Here is an 18,542-nt window from a genome sequence, read left to right on the forward strand (position 1 = left end):
TTTATTGCATATGGCAATTCACATAAGTTTCCCTTAGGCATGTCTTGAAAACTACGTCTGTTGCCATACATTCCCTGGTACACTGATGTTTCAGCGGACTTCCAAATGTGTTTTATCTTGTGTGCACTGGTTGCATTCTGCATAACACATGGTAGGGAGAATGATAGATATGATAGAAACGAACTCGTGCACATAATTGGAGTGGCAATTGGTATTGGATAAAAAGAGAGGCAAAAGACTGGATTGGCAAATGCGACATTCCATAGAGAAAGGGAGAACAAATGTTTTAACATAAACCAATTAGAACCGAGACAGTTGGCTGTGCTGGGCAACTCGAGATAGGAATACAAGTAAGCTGTACAACCATACATTGGTAAAGAAACATTGTTTAATGGGAAATTAATTGCATAAAAATCAGTCACATAATACAAACTAATGTAGAATGCCAATGACATTTTATTCCTTTTATGTACAAGTGAAATTGTACCATTTCATGCATGCAATGCTGAATATATTCCTGCTTATACCAATGAACAACTTATGCTGATATGAAAATAATTTAATTTTATCATTTAAAGTATTCATAAACCCTTAAAAAACACAATTTATAATAACGCCCATATTCTCTGTTTGCTCCTTTTCCCCCAAGAAATCAGCTGAACTTAAAAAAACATCGGTATCATACAGTATAATTTTTAAATAACTTTTACTTGTTATAGTTTCATATAAATTAAAATGTCACATTCTCAATGTCCTGCAAGTCTTATATCAGTCAGTGATAGAAAATATGAAAAACCTGCAAAGAAAGACTTAAACACCCAATGAGATTGACAGCTGCAGCACTTTCTGGATGAGTTCCTGAGGCTAGGTTCTTTATTGGAACACCATCTTTCATGTGTGTATTAAGCAGATGCTTATTAAAAGAGATGTCATCCACATCCAGGTCAAAGGTTAACTCTGAAAAACAAAGAGGAAAGACAGTTATTTGTGAATTGGAATCGTCACAGTCTTCTATTATTATACATATCAAAGATAAATTAATCTCACAAGATTAAACAATTGGGTCAGTTTTAGGTATACACCAGTTGCAAGTCAAATGGGCCTGTGCGCTGCCGCAACTCTCACCTCAGGCCGCAATATAGACAAAGCATTTCCCGCCTCTGTTGTCTGTATGCACTCTTCTGCCCTGGCCTTCTTTTGATGACAGACAAGAGTATAGTTCATTTGTATATGGAATAGACCCACTCAAATAAAGACACAACCTTACTACTCGGTTACACCATGACAAGTATTACAGAAATGTTGCACAAGGGCAGAAAAGAACAGGGAAAATCAATGTACACAATTTCTGATACTTATTTAACATAAATTGAAGCACACAGTATTTACAACGTGCCAGGACAACCATGCCACAAACTAAATTCTCATTACTCATTTTAAATTGTTTAATTGTCAGACTGTGGTTACACGTGGTTTCACTGTCTTCTTCAGGGTTTGACTTGGACCTAAATCTTCCGATACAATGGACTGACTCAAATCTATTTGCGATATTCTGTATAGAGAAGTACCAACAATTGTACAAACAGGTTTCCCTATTTTTTGCACCAGGCCAAATATTTTCAATTATAGCTCCAGTAGTGGACACACATAGAGTAGGGCACGGGATATGTTTATGCAGCTTTGTTCAACAGGTGCCCTTTATGAATTACAGCCCTGAACATTTATTCAACAATAGCCAAGGAATGGAAAACATACAGTAAATGAACTACTGTACATTATACATTTAAAGTTGGTTTATGCAAATAGTTCAACAGTTTTTCTTTAGAAGTAATATTTGAATAGATAAAAAACAGAAATGTATTCATGGCTGGCTATGTAAGATGAACAACTCCGAAGGAAAGAAGGAGCAGCAGTGCAGTCAAAATTATGAGCATTAGGAACTATCAAGATTTCTCCTTTCTTGTGGTTCCCATTGCCCACTTTGAGTTGGAAATTATAGAAATCAAAACCTGCAAAAGTAGAATCATTGAGGATCACACTCTAAATAGTAAAACAATTAATATATAGAAAGGTCTCCATAAGTCACTACACAGATGTGTGCATTCAGAACACTCCCACAACCGTCTGCTACAACCACATACCATAACACAGGCATCACATCAACACAACTGTCTGGGAACTTGTTAAGGTATTATGGTAAGGTATAGGGGTAAAAGTAGGGTCAGGCTAAGAGATGGGTTAGACTTGGCGTTCAGCTTAGTTTTCTTGTGGGTATGCATTTAGGTTTAGGCTTTGGGCTAGAGCTGGGATTTGTTTTAGGTTTAGGCAAAGGGTTCGGCTCATGGGCAGGTTTAGAGTTTGCTTTAGACTTGGATAAAACACTGATTAGGATTAGAGTTAGGGTGGAGAATAAAATTTAGGCTAGGACAAGGGTTAGGCTAAGGACTTAAGTAAGGGATACGTATTAAAATAAACACAGTGGTAGCTGCTGAACCTTAAAACTATTAGGGAGTAATTAACCATCCACAGTATCATAAATTACCCCAAGACAATGAAGAGAGCTCGCATTTTCCTCAGGAAAGTTTGAGAAATTCTCTACTAGGACATATTTGGTGCAGAATGACGTATTTTATGAGGAAACTTTAAAACAAATAGTCCAAAAGTAATGTGTTTTACAGTAATTTCTGACGGGGCACTCTTGAACATTATAATATATTCATGGTTTGTCAGGTAAGCCCAACCATACACATCGTTGCTGGGAGGTTCACTCACAAGGAAAGGGGGAAACGGCCTCTACAACGAAGCCGTTTCCACGAAATCCTTAACCACGCATGCAGTACCAATCTCACCTGTAGTCACGTCGGGTTGTGTATTTAATCAGCGTTGTTTAAGAGAAATCGGAAAATAAACTTCCGCTTTCTCTTAACGACGTATGACGTCACCACGCAAGCATCTGAGGTAAAGGTTATGCGTGGAAAACGAATTCCGTTGTAACGCATGCGTGGTAAAGGCATGCGTTGCAACGGAATTCGTTGTAACGTCATACATTCAAGGAAAGGTTTAGCACAGTTTCCTTAGACATTGTTACAAATCAATTGGATTACAGACGGTTCACATTATCTGACTTGGCTTCCTAAAATTAGGCAATTCGACCTGCCTCTTTCTTTTGTCTTTCTTTCGTGTTCCTTTCAGGTAGGTGCTCAGTCATGTGATGTGACTGTGAACTGCAATTGGCAGAATGGGACATTTAACGTTTCATCGATCTCACAAGCCTGGGGCATAGACAACAAAATTATTCCTCACGTAAGAACAATCTTGCAATCTTGGGTTCAAGACCTGAAAGTGCCTCTAGCATGGTGATTGATGTATGTTCAGGGCAGCATTAGAATTATGTGGGTGTACAGTGTGTGTGAGTGCACAAGGGTGTGTGATGGCATTCTACTCAGGTCTTGTTGAATTGCATGGCTTAGCTGATGACTTTGATATATTGAATTGAATATGTTTGATAGAAAATTGTTTTTTCTGAATAAATGTATTTGCCTGACTGAGGAGGTGGTTAAAATTGCCTCGTAAATTACTATTTCCCGGGAAGTCGTTTTCCTTTGGGAGAAATGCTGAACGATACACAATTTACGTAGCCAAGGTTCCCACTCCACGACTGCAAAAGGGTCGGTCAGAGACAGGCACTCACCTCTAGCAGTTAATATGGCACCTGATGTGTTTTGCTGTTCATGCTGAACACGTTTATACTTCTAGTGGTAGCATCAACACACAATGTGTGTCTCCACATGCTGTGATAGAATCAATAACCCCACTTAATCCCTGAAAGATGTGCTAATCAGATTTAGCAGTGTGGCCAAGGTTCCCGCTCAACGATTGCAGATGGGACAATGGAGGCAGGCGCTCACCTCTGGTTTTTAATAGGGCACATAATGTGTTTTACTGTTCTTGCTGTACATGTCTGTACAAATTGGAAATACATTTACAGAAAGCAATCCCTCTACTTGCAAGAACTCTAGGAGTTGCTCTTACTAGAACAATGAGGCAATTAAACAAATGACGACTGTTAGAAATGGGATTTCTGCTTGGTTAGGGCAAGCGCCTAAGCAGGCAGAAACCACCACTCAAGTCAGGGCAAGGGAGTTACACGCTGAAGATAACCCCTGCTCACCCCCTTGGTAGCTTGGCACAAGCAGTCAGGCTTATCCCAGAGGCAAAGTGTAAAGCGTTTGCGCAACACAAACACCAAGCAGCAACACACTAGGCACACCACAAATGAAACTCCACACAAGGTTCTATAAACAAAATTGCCTTTGTATTAACCAAAACACATTCGATTATAACCACACACATACACTGTGCCTACTGATACTTGGTAATAAATTACAGGGGATTATATACATGACAGGGCAAATCGGGCCACTGTCAGAACCTTTAGAAAGCACAAGTCGCACATATAATACACAACCAGTAACTACTGGTAAAATAATGAAATATCAACTATACTCTCTGAACTTACTTTGGATATCAATAAACTAAAGGATGACATCTCTCAAAAAATGGAAAGTGAAGATTGGCAAAAAGTTCTAGAAGATATTAATCTCAATTTGGATAAACATGCTAAGGAAGTTCATGAGAGGAAGATTCGGAAATTTCGAAGGGACACCATCGACTATAAGTTAGATGAGGTGTACTCATGGGCAGAGAATTATGCCCAAAAACGTTTTTTCAAAAAACCCAACACCAATCCTAATTCATCAGAGGAGAGCCTTGTGACGGATCAAGATTTGACATTACAACGTCCCAAACCTTCCGCATCCCAAACACAAACAGGTGCATCTTCAGACAGCACATCTTCAACATCTTTACCTCAGTCTTTTTTAGTGGAAGGCCCAACATCGAAGGGCCCACCAGACAAGGTCACAAACGTTTCAGAAGCCGCACAAGAAGGGGAAAAACAACAGCAAAAAAAACGGAAGGCAGATCAACCAGGGGCACAAAAAAATAGACTCGTTGGTGATGAACATCTCTAAAAGGCAGTTAACTTAAGATGAATTAAAAGTGTTAAATAAAGGCACTTCATTTGTACCCACGTACTCATCCAACGCTTTGGAGACTGAAATTTTTTATTCAAATTTATGCGCAAGTTACGCTTAAAGTGGTTCTTTTCCACTTTACCCACCAATGAAGATACCAGTGAAGAACCCCAAAAATTTCGTCCTAAAAGTCGATTCATGTCACCTACATCCCATAAAGCACTGGATACTTTTGAACATCTAGTTAAAAAAGACCTTGAGAATATAACCTACAACAAGACATCTCATTCAAACATGACACGAAAGGAAATACAGATTTTAAATTCATTACAACAGGATGATTCAATCATTTTTCAACCGGCAGATAAAGGTGGGGCTCTGGTAGTCCTAGACAGAGACTTTTATGAACAAAATGTGGATGCACATGTGTCTGATTCTGACACATATATCCTTTTAGAACAGGATCCCACGAATGAGCTGATTGTTGCTTTAACAAATATAGTCTCGAAGGCTGTTGAGCCAGGCATCATAGATGATAAAACTGCTAAATTTTTAATCAAACACCTAAGATTCCCAAGATCTATATGATCCCAAAAATGCATAAAGACAGAACACGACCGCCTTTTAGGCCCATTGTGGCCGGTTGTGATTCGATTCACCAGGCAGTGGGATACTATTTAGATCATTTTCTACAGCCGTTGGTCCAATCTTGGACAACGTATGTTAAAGATACCACGGACTGCTTATTGAAACTGGAAAAGATCAAAGCAGTATTTCTAGAAGACATACTATTGTGCACAATTTATGTAACTGCTCTTTATACATCAATAGCCCACAATGAGGGCATTGAGGCTGTCGAATGGGGACTCCTTAATTCAACTCTGAGCACAGACCAATCTACCTTTCTACTTGAACTATTACATTTTTCTTTATATCACAGTTATTTCAGTTGGAAGGATAATTTTTATTTACAGCGCACAGGAACTTCTATGGGCTTTTTTTTTTTTTTTATAGTAATACTCCTGAGGCGGAAAGCCGGGAGTTAGTCCCTTTTAAAAACTGTTGTTATTTCTGTGTTTTTAACTCTGCACTCACCTTCTGACGCCTCTGACAAAGCGGAAAGCGCCGCTCTCACTTGGCGCAGAACGCTTCACTCGCGCCTCGCTTTGCCCGCAGGCCACGCCCCCTTCGGAGGCCACGCCCCCAGCCTTTACTATATTGGGACGCTGATGTACGAGCGCCGCCATTTATAGTAATACTCCTGAGGCAGGAAGCCGGGAGTTAGTCCCTTTTAAAAACTGTTGTTATTTCTGTGTTTTTAACTCTGCACTCACCTTCTGACGCCTCTGACAAAGCGGAAAGCGCCGCTCTCACTTGGCGCAGAACGCTTCACTCGCGCCTCGCTTTGCCCGCAGGCCACGCCCCCTTTGGAGGCCACGCCCCCAGCCTTTACTATATTGGGACGCTGATGTACGAGCGCCGCCATTTATAGTAATACTCCTGAGGCGGAAAGCCGGGAGTTAGTCCCTTTTAAAAACTGTTGTTATTTCTGTGTTTTTAACTCTGCACTCACCTTCTGACGCCTCTGACAAAGCGGAAAGCGCCGCTCTCACTTGGCGCAGAACGCTTCACTCGCGCCTCGCTTTGCCCGCAGGCCACGCCCCCTTCGGAGGCCACGCCCCCAGCCTTTACTATATTGGGACGCTGATGTACGAGCGCCGCCATTTATAGTAATACTCCTGAGGCGGAAAGCCGGGAGTTAGTCCCTTTTAAAAACTGTTGTTATTTCTGTGTTTTTAACTCTGCACTCACCTTCTGACGCCTCTGACAAAGCGGAAAGCGCCGCTCTCACTTGGCGCAGAACGCTTCACTCGCGCCTCGCTTTGCCCGCAGGCCACGCCCCCTTCGGAGGCCACGCCCCCAGCCTTTACTATATTGGGACGCTGATGTATGAGCGCCGCCATTTATAGTAATACTCCTGAGGCGGAAAGCCGGGAGTTAGTCCCTTTTAAAAACTGTTGTTATTTCTGTGTTTTTAACTCTGCACTCACCTTCTGACGCCTCTGACAAAGCGGAAAGCGCCGCTCTCACTTGGCGCAGAACGCTTCACTCGCGCCTTGCTTTGCCCGCAGGCCATGCCCCCTTCGGAGGCCACGCCCCCAGCCTTTACTATATTGGGACATTGATGTACGAGCGCCGCCATTTATAGTAATACTCCTGAGGCGGAAAGCCGGGAGTTAGTCCCTTTTAAAAACTGTTGTTATTTCTGTGTTTTTAACTCTGCACTCACCTTCTGACGCCTCTGACAAAGCGGAAAGCGCCGCTCTCACTTGGCGCAGAACGCTTCACTCGCACCTCGCTTTGCCCGCAGGCCACGCCCCCTTCGGAGGCCACGCCCCAGCCTTTACTATATTGGGACGCTGATGTACGAGCGCCGCCATTTATAGTAATACTCCTGAGGCGGAAAGCCGGGAGTTAGTCCCTTTTAAAAACTTTTGTTATTTCTGTGTTTTTAACTCTGCACTCACCTTCTGACGCCTCTGACAAAGCGGAAAGCGCCGCTCTCACTTGGCGCAGAACGCTTCACTCGCGCCTCGCTTTGCCCGCAGGCCACGCCCCCTTCGGAGGCCACGCCCCCAGCCTTTCCGCCCACACTTCCATAAAGCATGTGTTTCCCTCGGAAGCGCAGCGGACGAGCGCAGCGGGCGCGACGTTTGCGTGCCGAAGGCGCGCCTAAGGGAAGCCCGTCTGCGCCCGTCCGTGACTGACCGGGACTAGGGGCACCTCATAATACCCAAACTATTCACTACTCCAGGGCCGATCTCATGGAATATAATACAAACAGTGACCTTCTCCTTTTACCAAAGGATACACTCCATCAGCTTTGCAAGCATGGTATCCTGAGCCAAGGCTGTCTCCTCTCCACTCGCGCAGCATGTCTGGCCCCGCCCAATCTACCCATCAATGAACTCGCTATTTTGTATCTCAACACTCGCTCCCTTGTCAAGCATCAGATGGACATCTTCCTTCTGTTAGACACGGAAAAGCCAGATATCCTCCTTTTGGCAGAAACCTGGCTAACCCCTGCTTCAGCACCCGATATTATAGCAGCACTGCCTCCTGACTACTATATTATTCAGGCTGACCGCGCCACCGGGAAAGGAGGAGGTGGAGTTGCGGCAATTATTCATTCCAGCTTGGATGTCACCACTCTCACCTGCTTGACGTTATTCAATACAGACAATCTGGTATTAAAGATTGCTACTCCTCACATGTCTATAGCATGTGTTCTCTTACATAGACCACCTACCTCAATGCCATTGTTTCCTATGTCTCTGAGCGAGCAAGCCGCTAATCTGGCTTTGGATCATACCAGGGTCATATTAGTTGGCGATTTTAACTACTGGTATAAAGACCCAGCAGAGGGCTCTCAATCGGCAGAACTGACTGACCTTCTATCTAACCTCAATTTTAAGCAATTGGTGCTTTCCCCCACCCACGCTAAAGGACACATTTTAGACCAAGTGTGGTCTAACACTACGTGTGTGTCCTCTCCTTTAACCTTGCCTTGCCTATGGTCAGATCATCTCATTCTCAGATTTAAGATCTGTGTTGAGTATATCAGAACTACGGTGCCAATCACTGGCAAATTAGCCAGAAACTGGAATGCTATGGATAAGGATGCCTTCTTACAGTCACTAGGCAATGACGTCCCTTCCTTGGATAACGACATAAATCGGTCAGTTGCCACGCTAACCAACTGGCTACAAGAGGCCAGTAACCTTCACGCTCCTTATAAAACAATTAGATTAGCACGTCGTACGGACGCTAACAGATGGTTCTCAGCCGACCTAAAAAGCAGGAAATTGGCCCTTCGGCATCTTGAACGCCTGTGGCGCCGTGATTATGACACCGAGGGGAAAATTAAATACACTAGGGCGAGGAAGGAATACATGAAAGCTATCTCTGCAGCAAAGACAGAGTACTTTTCTTGTCGTATCCTAGAATCAACAAACAAATCCAAAGACATCTTTTCGGTTTTTAATGAACTGACTAACTTGGAGAACGTTCGTCCTAAAGCAACTCCCACCCAGTGTTTGTGTGATTCACTCAACACTTACTTCAGTGACAAAATCACGGATATAAAAGCTAGCATTCCCCAATCAAAAACTTTAATCATGACCGGCATGGCAATCAAGACCGGTTCTGCCACTCTTACCAACTTTTCATCCATAACTCATGACCAGCTTTCGGAGCTATTGATGAGAGTTAAATCTGGCTCCCCATTGGATATCTGTCCCCCCCGCATTCTGAAAGAATGCTTTTCCACCTACCCTACCCCTGTTCTGGCCCTCCTTAATGACTCTCTCTTGTCGGGCATAGTCCCGTCTGCCTTCAAAGAAGCAACGGTCATACCTTTATTGAAAAAACCTGGGGCCGACCCGGCATGTAAGGCAAACTACAGGCCTATCTCGTTGTTGCCTTACCTGGCAAAGATTTTAGAGGCACACGTGGCGAAAATCCTCTCCAACTTTCTGGAGGAGTCCTCCTGCTTTGATCCCCATCAGACTGGATTTCGGCCTGCGCATTCCACGGAGGCAGTGGTCACTGCGGTGTTGGACACTCTCCGAGATTGCGCAGACAGACGCTCTCCCCAGGCACTGGTGCTCCTGGATCTGTCGGCCGCGTTCGACACGGTCGACCACAACATCTTGGTCGACCGTGTCGGACAGGTCGGCATACAGGGCACAGCGGCCTGCTGGTTGAGATCCTTCTTGGAGGACCGCTCACAAGCGGTGCGCCTGGGGGACCTAACTGGTGTTAAACAGCTCACCCCATGCGGAGTGCCACAGGGTTCTTCCTTGTCACCTCACCTCTTCAATATATATATACTACCCCTGATACAAACTTTGAGGGACAAACAGGTGAGAGTTTTTAACTACGCAGATGATCTGCAATTACTTTTCACCATTGATAACTCTGAAGAATCCGTCAGTCACTTCCAGTCAACCATGAGGTTTATTAAATCCTGGATGGATCAAAATCAATTGAAATTGAACCCGGGAAAAACAGAACTGGTATTGACTGGGGACAGCGCTAAACACTGGGGCCCTCACTATTGGCCCTTAGACCTGGGTCAAGCTCCACAACCATCACCATCGGCTAAAACGTTGGGAGTCATTGTGGATAGCGACCTTTCGTTAAAGGCACAAGTGGGCCAGGTGGTTTCTAAGTGTTTCTTTCAACTAAAAAAAATCAGGAAGGTTCGGCGATTACTAACGCTAGAGGCCACTACCCAGGTTGTGATCGCCACTGTTCTGTCCCACCTGGATTACGCGAACTCCATCTATTTGGGTCTCCCAGTCTTTTTACTCAAGCGTCTCCAGATGGTACAGAACTATGCTGCTAGGATGATATTGAAGCCACCAAGGTGGCAAGCAGCGACCCCCCTTCTTACTAAACTGCACTGGCTTCCGATCACACAACGCTGTGCCTTTAAGGCAGGTTGTATGATTTTTAAATCACTGCATGGCAAAAGCCCCAAATTTATTAATCAAATAATTACCAGATATGTTCCCCCCCGCAACCTTCGCTCACTCCACTTAGGCCTTCTTCAGATCCCCCCGTTCAAGCTCAAACGTTCTGGTGGATGTAGGTTTGCTACACTTGCCCCCAGCTTATGGAATACCTTGCCAATGGAAATTCGGCTCTGTCAAGACCTTCTACCTTTTCGGAAAGCACTGAAGACATGGCTTTTCAGACAAGCTTTTTAAAACCTACTTTCCCTACCTCTGTTGTGTTACTATCAAACCTAGCGCCAAGAAACTAATCAGTGTTAGTGCGCTTAATAAATAATTTAATAACATAACATAACATATGGGCTTTCCAGGGGCCCCCTCCTATGCAAATATATTCATGTTTTTTTTCGAACATACACACATTTTGACCAATCCACGCTGGCAGACAAACACAGCCATTTTTCTGCGGTATATTGATGACATTCTACTAATTTGGAGAGGGTCGGAATTAGAATTGGAAGAATGCATTGCGAATCTGAATCTTCAAAATCCCAGGATACAATTCACCTATGAAATACAAAGAGAGACCATCCATTTTCTGGATATAGAGATTAACAAATCACCCAATGGCCTAAGAACATCAGTCTACAGAAAGCCTACAGACGTAAACAGCGCTTTACATTTCCACAGTGCGCATCCCATGACACTGAAACAACATCTACCATTTTCTCAATTTATGAGGATCAAAAGAATCACCTCGGATCCTCAACAATGTGACAATTTGATTCAAGAACAATCTATGAGATTTAAAGCCAGAGGCTATCCTTTAGAGATAGTAGAGACAGCTATTGCACGTATTGACACCAATCCCAGAGATCAATTATTAAAACCTCGTTCTCAAACAGTGCAGAAACGTGAAGTGTTTGTTCTAAAACACTCCATTCAAGCTTCTCACATCAAAAGGATCATTAGAAATAGGTGGGACATCATAGATCAAGAACAAGACTTTACAAACATATTTAATGGTCCACCTCTATTTGCTCATACAAGATCCAGGAATCTACGGGAATTGTTAAAACCGAAACAAAGAATTTCAGGTATATACAAGGGAATGCGGAAATGCCACAATTGTGGACAATGCAGCAATGTTATCTTGGGCAACGTGTTTGCACATCCACATACAGGCAAACAATTGAAACTACAGCACACTTCGGATTGTAACACTGAACAAGTGATATACGCCATTAAATGCCCATGTGGCTTAGTGTATATCGGAAGAACAAGCCGCCAAATCAAAACTAGAATAGTGGAACATAAGAGCAGATTTTGCAATCGCAACACGACTTCACCATTAGCTGCACATTGGGTACAGGCATCGCATACTATACCACAATTGCGCTTCACTGTACTAGAACACATCAAACCAATGGCAGATACTGACATCAACACAACGTTAGCTCGCAGAGAAACATATTGGATTAAAGCTTTAGGAACAGTGACACCGTCAGGACTCAATAATCATTATGAAATGATTTGGTTTTTATAAAAAGGAACTATTGTGACACATAATATTGTTATATCACTACTATGATGTAAAGAATTTGCACTCCTTTCTTGATACTTCTTTTCGTTTATAACCCCACACACGTTAGGATATTTATTTTCGTGGTGAGACATCTATATACAACATGAGTTACACTCTATATTTTAAGTTCTTGCCATTTATGAAGTTAGGTATATGGATTACCACTATTTGCATTACATGGAACAGCTATATGCGGCCACTTTCAAACGTAGTAACACCCTAAATCATTTTTGTTGACATCGCACATTGCAATATCATCATGGACAATAAAGTTACACTAATAAAAAAACACTGCCACTTATAGGTTCGTTTTGTTTCACACCAACAACATTTTTCATTCCTTATTTTTTCATTTTGATGTTATTTTCTCAGTACTACCGACTCAATCAACATATGAGTGGAACATATCTTCGTATTTTTCCGTTTTAGTCTGGTTGTCATTTGACATGAAAAACGGAAGTTAACAACACACGCAGCATGCTATGCCTTTAAATATTAGGGCATGCTGGGATAGCTTCCAACCAACACAGAAGAAAATTCGCGCAAATAAGGACTCTCACACAACTCTGAATATAGTATAAAAGGTCACCTTTATTACCAGGACAGCCAAAGACAGACCCGCAACATAACTTTTCCAACAAACTTTATCTTTATTTATTTCTCCAAACCTTTCATATAACCATTTCCTTTTCCCAATTCTTTCTTTTCCGATAACATAACTTGTTTTGATACCATCCTTGAGTTTTCCTTCTTCTTTTTCCATCTCTTCCCCCACCTACCCTCCCAAGCCCTCCCCCTTAGAGAAAGGATGAATCCGCTCTAGATTATCCAATCCCCATCACACACGCCGACGAGACAACAAAAGAGTCTGCCTGAGTTGTCCTGAGGTGACATCCTGACACTTTGACCTAACTCAATAGGTAGGCATGCCTGCACGACTTTATGATCAAACTGCGAAACTTTCTTTGCAGCCTTTTTTTTTTTTTTTTTTTTTTTATTTAACAACGTAAAGACACCACAGACACAACAAAAACACCAACCCTTGATTTGTTGAAATCCGGGCGGGTGGGTGGGTCAAAAAGCGACTCCACAGTTCACCTCACTCGCTCAGAGTGACGTCGCCCTCCCTCCCCACCCTTCACTTGACCTTAAACCCCTCCCACCACCCAATCAGGTCGCGTGAGGTCGTCCCTCGCGCGAAATCCCCCAGGGGGACATTGGCTTTGCCAAGTGCCCCTGGGGGCCCATCGCGCAAATAAGGACTCTCACACAACTCTGAATATAGTATAAAAGGTCACCTTTATTACCAGGACAGCCAAAGACAGACCCGCAACATAACTTTTCCAACAAACTTTATCTTTATTTATTTCTCCAAACCTTTCATATAACCATTTCCTTTTCCCAATTCTTTCTTTTCCGATAACATAACTTGTTTTGATACCATCCTTGAGTTTTCCTTCTTCTTTTTCCATCTCTTCCCCCACCTACCCTCCCAAGCCCTCCCCCTTAGAGAAAGGATGAATCCGCTCTAGATTATCCAATCCCCATCACACACGCCACCCAGGAAAACCCTTGAGTTTTCCTGCCCCACCCTCAGAAAACCCTCCCCTAATGCAGAAACATAGTCCGCTCAAGACAATACCTAATGACGGAGAAGGAAAAACCTTATTTCCCCAACTTCTTCCCTTCCTTACTTTGGTTTGGAGCACCACAAATCGACACACCAGAGGTTGGCCAAAGTATCTCTGAGCTCCATCAAGTAGTATGACTGCCCCATTTGTGATAGATGAACCCCGTCTTCCCTTAACAAGTGCATCATTTCACCATTAAAATGCTCATGGGCAATGACCGTAATTCCCATTGCCACACAGTATGTCTTCAATGCTTTGTTAACTTTCTTGCGGGCCCTCTCAACCGCGGCATGAACCCTGGCACCCCTCCACTGGCTCCTGTACAGAAATTCTGTCCACACAAGCCTGGCCCCTTGCCATCTATCCTTAATCACAGCCAAATCCAGCTTCATCTGCTTGATTAAAGCAAGACCTGAACACTCCACCAAGTCATTTTCCCCCAAATGTAGGATCAACAGATCTGGAATGCCCCACACTTCAGCCATTTTGTTCAGTACTGAAAACAACTCCCCCCATTTCATTCCCCCTAAGCCCTTCCAAATCACCTCATGATCGTTGCCATATAGTCCCAGCCCTCTCCCACACAGCTGCTGTTCGGCAAAGTTCGCAGCCCACTTTACTATAGAATGGCCGACAATCCATGTCCTCTTTTTCCGAGGAAAATCCGCCACTCGACCTGTGATGGAAAAAATAACATTAACTAACTGACTTCCGCAACGAGTAACTCTTTTTTTTTTTTTTTTTTTTTTTTTTACAACCGGACATATTTAAAACAACAATTCGATTTCCATCTACCAATTCGCTGCAAATCTTCTGCCCCCCAACCCAACCTTGCCGCTTCTGTAGCCGCACCTATTCGGAACGAATGCGTCCCAAAACAGTGCGAATTTTCACCCACGAAAGTCAATGCCTTCCGTAAAACCGCTAGAAACTGAAAACAAGTTAACTGTGTTTTGTTCTTATGGCAGAATATCCCACCCTCTCGAAACACTCCTGAAGCCATAAATGCCTCCCACTCCCCAACAGGGCAGCAACCCTCCACCCCACTCCTGCCCAGTCGCACCAACATCCCTCTTCCTGCCTGGTCTGTCTTTGACCTTCTCAATGTGATTTGCAACACACCACTACCCAACAGAGCAATATCAGATGACCGGATCCCTTCTTGATTACGTAACCCCAATAATTCTGATATCCTAAATGCACCGAAAAACAACCATATCATGCATAACTTGAACCGAAACCATTCCCACTCATCATAACAACAGGAGGGCAACACCCCCAACAATTTATGTAACAAATTGAACGTAATGGGGTCCCTCAACTTCTTTGCCTGCCCAAAGGACCTCCCAAAACCCTTCAGCATTTTCTGTAAACGAAAACCTTTCTGCACCTCACACCCCAATTCTAGCTGACTATAAAATGAAATGCCCGCTAACTTGCCCGAAATGGTGGAAGGCGACAAACCTTATCTATTAAACTCAGAACAAAACACCACATAAACTTTTCATCCCGCACCGCCGAGCCATCCCTGCCGTGCTGTGCGGTGTAAATCAAAAAACCAGACCATGCTAGCTGATAGCTGCGACGCGTGGCTTCTGATAAGGACTGCTCCGCAAACTCTGCCATCCTCAATTCCCCAGGTCCCACATGTTCGGCGGAATCGGTGTTCTGCATTGGTCCGCTCCAGGCGCCAACTCCCGAAACCTCTGCCACTGGCAACGAGACAAAGCGTCGGCAATTGAATTGTTGACACCAGGGATGTGTTGGGCTTTAAACACAATATTCAGCTGCAGAACACGCAACATGAAGGCCCGTAACAATTGCAACACCTTTAAATCCTTTGCCCGCTGCCCGTTCACCAGAAAAACCACCGCCATGTTGTCGATGTGAAACAACACGCAGCGGTCTCTGAACTCTTCGCCCCAAATCTGCAGCGCCACCAACAAGGGAAAGAATTCTAAAAAGGCAATGCTGCGGCCTTGCTGCAACCACTGTGCCGGCCACTGCTCTGCACACCACCTTCCGTCCCAGAACACGCCGAAACCTAAGGCCCCAGCCGCGTCCGAGAATATCTGCACTGGCCAGACTGTGTCCTCAGACACAAAATTGATGGACACGCCATTGAAATCGTCCAAAAATCGTAGCCAAATGCTCAAATCCTCCTTGATTTTTGCTGTCACACGTATGTGGTGATGCGGCAAGTATGCCCCAGCCAACGCAAAGCCCAGCCGCCTGCAAAATGTCCTGCCTGCCCTGACAACTCGACAAGCAAAATTCAAATAGCCCAGAAGCTTCTGGACTTGCCTCAGCTGCACTTTTTTAGCTCCCAGTATTTCATGCAAAAAAGACCTGATCTCTTGTACTTTTGTTCTGGGCAAACGGGCCACCATCTCCATTGTGTCTATTTCTATGCCCAGGAAGGTCAACCGAGGCGTTGGGCCTTCCGTTTTGTCCTCCGCCAAAGGCACACCAAACTCTTTAGCCAAGTCCTGGAAACAAGCCAAGACTTTAGTACATTGCTCCGTCTCCGCTTTGCCCACAAACAAAAAATCATCCAGGTAATGGCATACAGCTGCGTGATCTGAGCGCTGGACTACACACCATTCCAAAAATGTACTAAATGTTTCAAACAAGGAGCAAGAGATAGCACAGCCCATGGGTAACACCCGGTCCACGTAATATTCTCCTGCAAAGTACATACCCAGCAAACTAAAATCAGCTGGATGAATAGGCAAAAGGCGAAAAGCGGCCTGTATGTCACATTTTGCGAGGTCAGCTCCTACCCCTGCCTTGCGCACCAATGCCAACGCGTCATCCACTGACGCATATGCCACTGCTGAATCGGAAGTGGAAATGAAATCGTTAACTGAAAGCCCCTCCGGCCAAGACAGATGATGTATCAGGCGGAACTCACCCTTTGCCTTCTTCGGGATAACACCAAGTGGTGACACAATTAGGTTTGGCAAGGGACAAAATTTGAAAGGGCCAACTACTCTGCCTAATTCCACTTCTTTCATTAACTTCACCTCCACCACCGACGGCAACTCCTTAGCTGACTTCAAATTATCAGCCCAACGTGAAACTCTGGGGCCTTGATAACCAATCCTAAAGCCGAGTCTAAACCCCCAAAATAACTTGGCCGCTCCTTCCAAATCCGGGTATTTTTCCAATGCGCTCAACATGGCCTGTAACCTAATTGGAGTAGGCGCCTTTTGGCATAAGAGGCGGCACAGATCCTCTCCCCCCCCTCTGGCCCCTACCGTGATCTCCCGGGTGTTGGTTAGGGAAGCATTGGAAGACAGCATGTCTGCCCCCACACTGGGAGCATTCATGTTTAAATTTACAATACTGGCGCACGCAGGAACCTCTGTTGAAGCTCCAACATGCTCCAGTTGTGGGCAACTGTCCACGTCCGACGCCAATTGCCCCTTGTGTGGCGGGACGCTGAGAAAAGGGCCGGTAAGGAATCGGCAAACCACTGGCTGTGTGGATCGTGTTGGCAGAAGAATGACCTGTCATCCACTGCAACCACAACTCCTGATCAACCTCCCCCCATGGCTTATCGTGGAATAAACCCATTCGCGCCCTAAACTCCTCATCGTAGTTCAGCCAAGCGTAACCCCCTGCCTGCAAATGTGCTTTTCGTATGACATCTAAATATTTGAAAAGCGAAACCGCCCTCTCAGGGTACCGTTCACTGTATACGCTGGCATAAATCAAAAAGGCCGCTGTCCAGTTTTCTATTGTTTTAGGAACTTTGGGACGACGGGACAATTCAGCCTCCTCCTCCTTAGAACCTTCCTTTGCTTGCAATTCCCTATGAAGGAGCCGAAACACATCTACATATTCATGATCCCAAATACGCTGCCTAGTTCTGGTTGACAAATGTATGCCCAACGGCATTGATACTCCCATGTAAGGCAATCTCGTACCACTCACTTTCGGCAATTCACTCTGTTCCGAACTAGTAACCGATGAACCCGGGCTTTCATATCCCGGCCTCCCCCCATCCCCTGACACTGCCTTTACATGTTTGTTTTGCTGTGAACCCGAGCCGTCCCCAACCTCCACCCTCACTGGACCACCCTCTGCAGGCGCCCCACCTGATACACCTTCCAACGGCCGTGTCCAAGCAGCCCACCAGTCCGTCTTACCTGCTGGTAACTGCGCAGACCGTTGCCGAAAGTCCTCCAGACCGTCACGCCGATGACGTCCGCCTTGCATCCCGTGTGCCGGTGAGAGATCCGCTCCAGAACTCTGTAACACACTGGTAGAAGTTAAACTCGTTTCCCCCCTCCCCACCCCAGTTCTACCACCCTGAGACAGACCACCTCTCGTCCCATAAACATTCTCTTTATCATAATCACCAAACTCATTTTCGAGGTGTTGTTCACCTTCCGACCTTACCAAACTCCTACCTGGCCTATTGCCAGACGCCAAGTTAGTAACAGCACCTTGAAACTCAGACTCGGGCCTCCGTGCAAAGCGCCCAGTCGCTGATGTGAAATCCGCACCAGATCCGCCTCTCAAACTCGCCCCCCCCCGAAACACCGCGCTCTGCGGCGCCGCCTGTGGATAGCAGAACTGCTCATCTGGTACCATACCAGCAGCTCCAGAAAGGTACTCGCCACTCGAGCGAGGACCCACACCATACTTACCTGCCTGAGAAGCTGAAATACCCGCCCTGCCTGACCCAGGCAGCTCTGTATGTTCCACCCACACCCATTGGCCTTGTGAAATTGCAGACCCCATGCTATGACATACCTCAGGA

The 18,542-nt window shown here is 44.8% G+C and overlaps 1 protein-coding gene across 1 annotated transcript in view; it reads right to left on the reverse strand.

The window, feature by feature from the left end:
- Window positions 1-401: 401 nt before the first annotated feature.
- The window catches only part of GPC3 (glypican 3), a 1,537,945-nt gene continuing 1,519,804 nt past the window's right edge, over window positions 402-18,542 (reverse strand). The window contains exon 6 of the mRNA XM_078685953.1: window positions 402-957. Coding sequence (XP_078542079.1) covers window positions 773-957 — 185 coding nt within the window. The 3' untranslated portion in view covers window positions 402-772. The remainder of the gene's footprint in view (window positions 958-18,542) is intronic.

The sequence above is a fragment of the Lissotriton helveticus genome, chromosome 4_1 (genome assembly GCF_964261635.1).
Source record: "Lissotriton helveticus chromosome 4_1, aLisHel1.1, whole genome shotgun sequence".
In the NCBI taxonomy this organism is placed as follows: domain Eukaryota; kingdom Metazoa; phylum Chordata; class Amphibia; order Caudata; family Salamandridae; genus Lissotriton; species Lissotriton helveticus.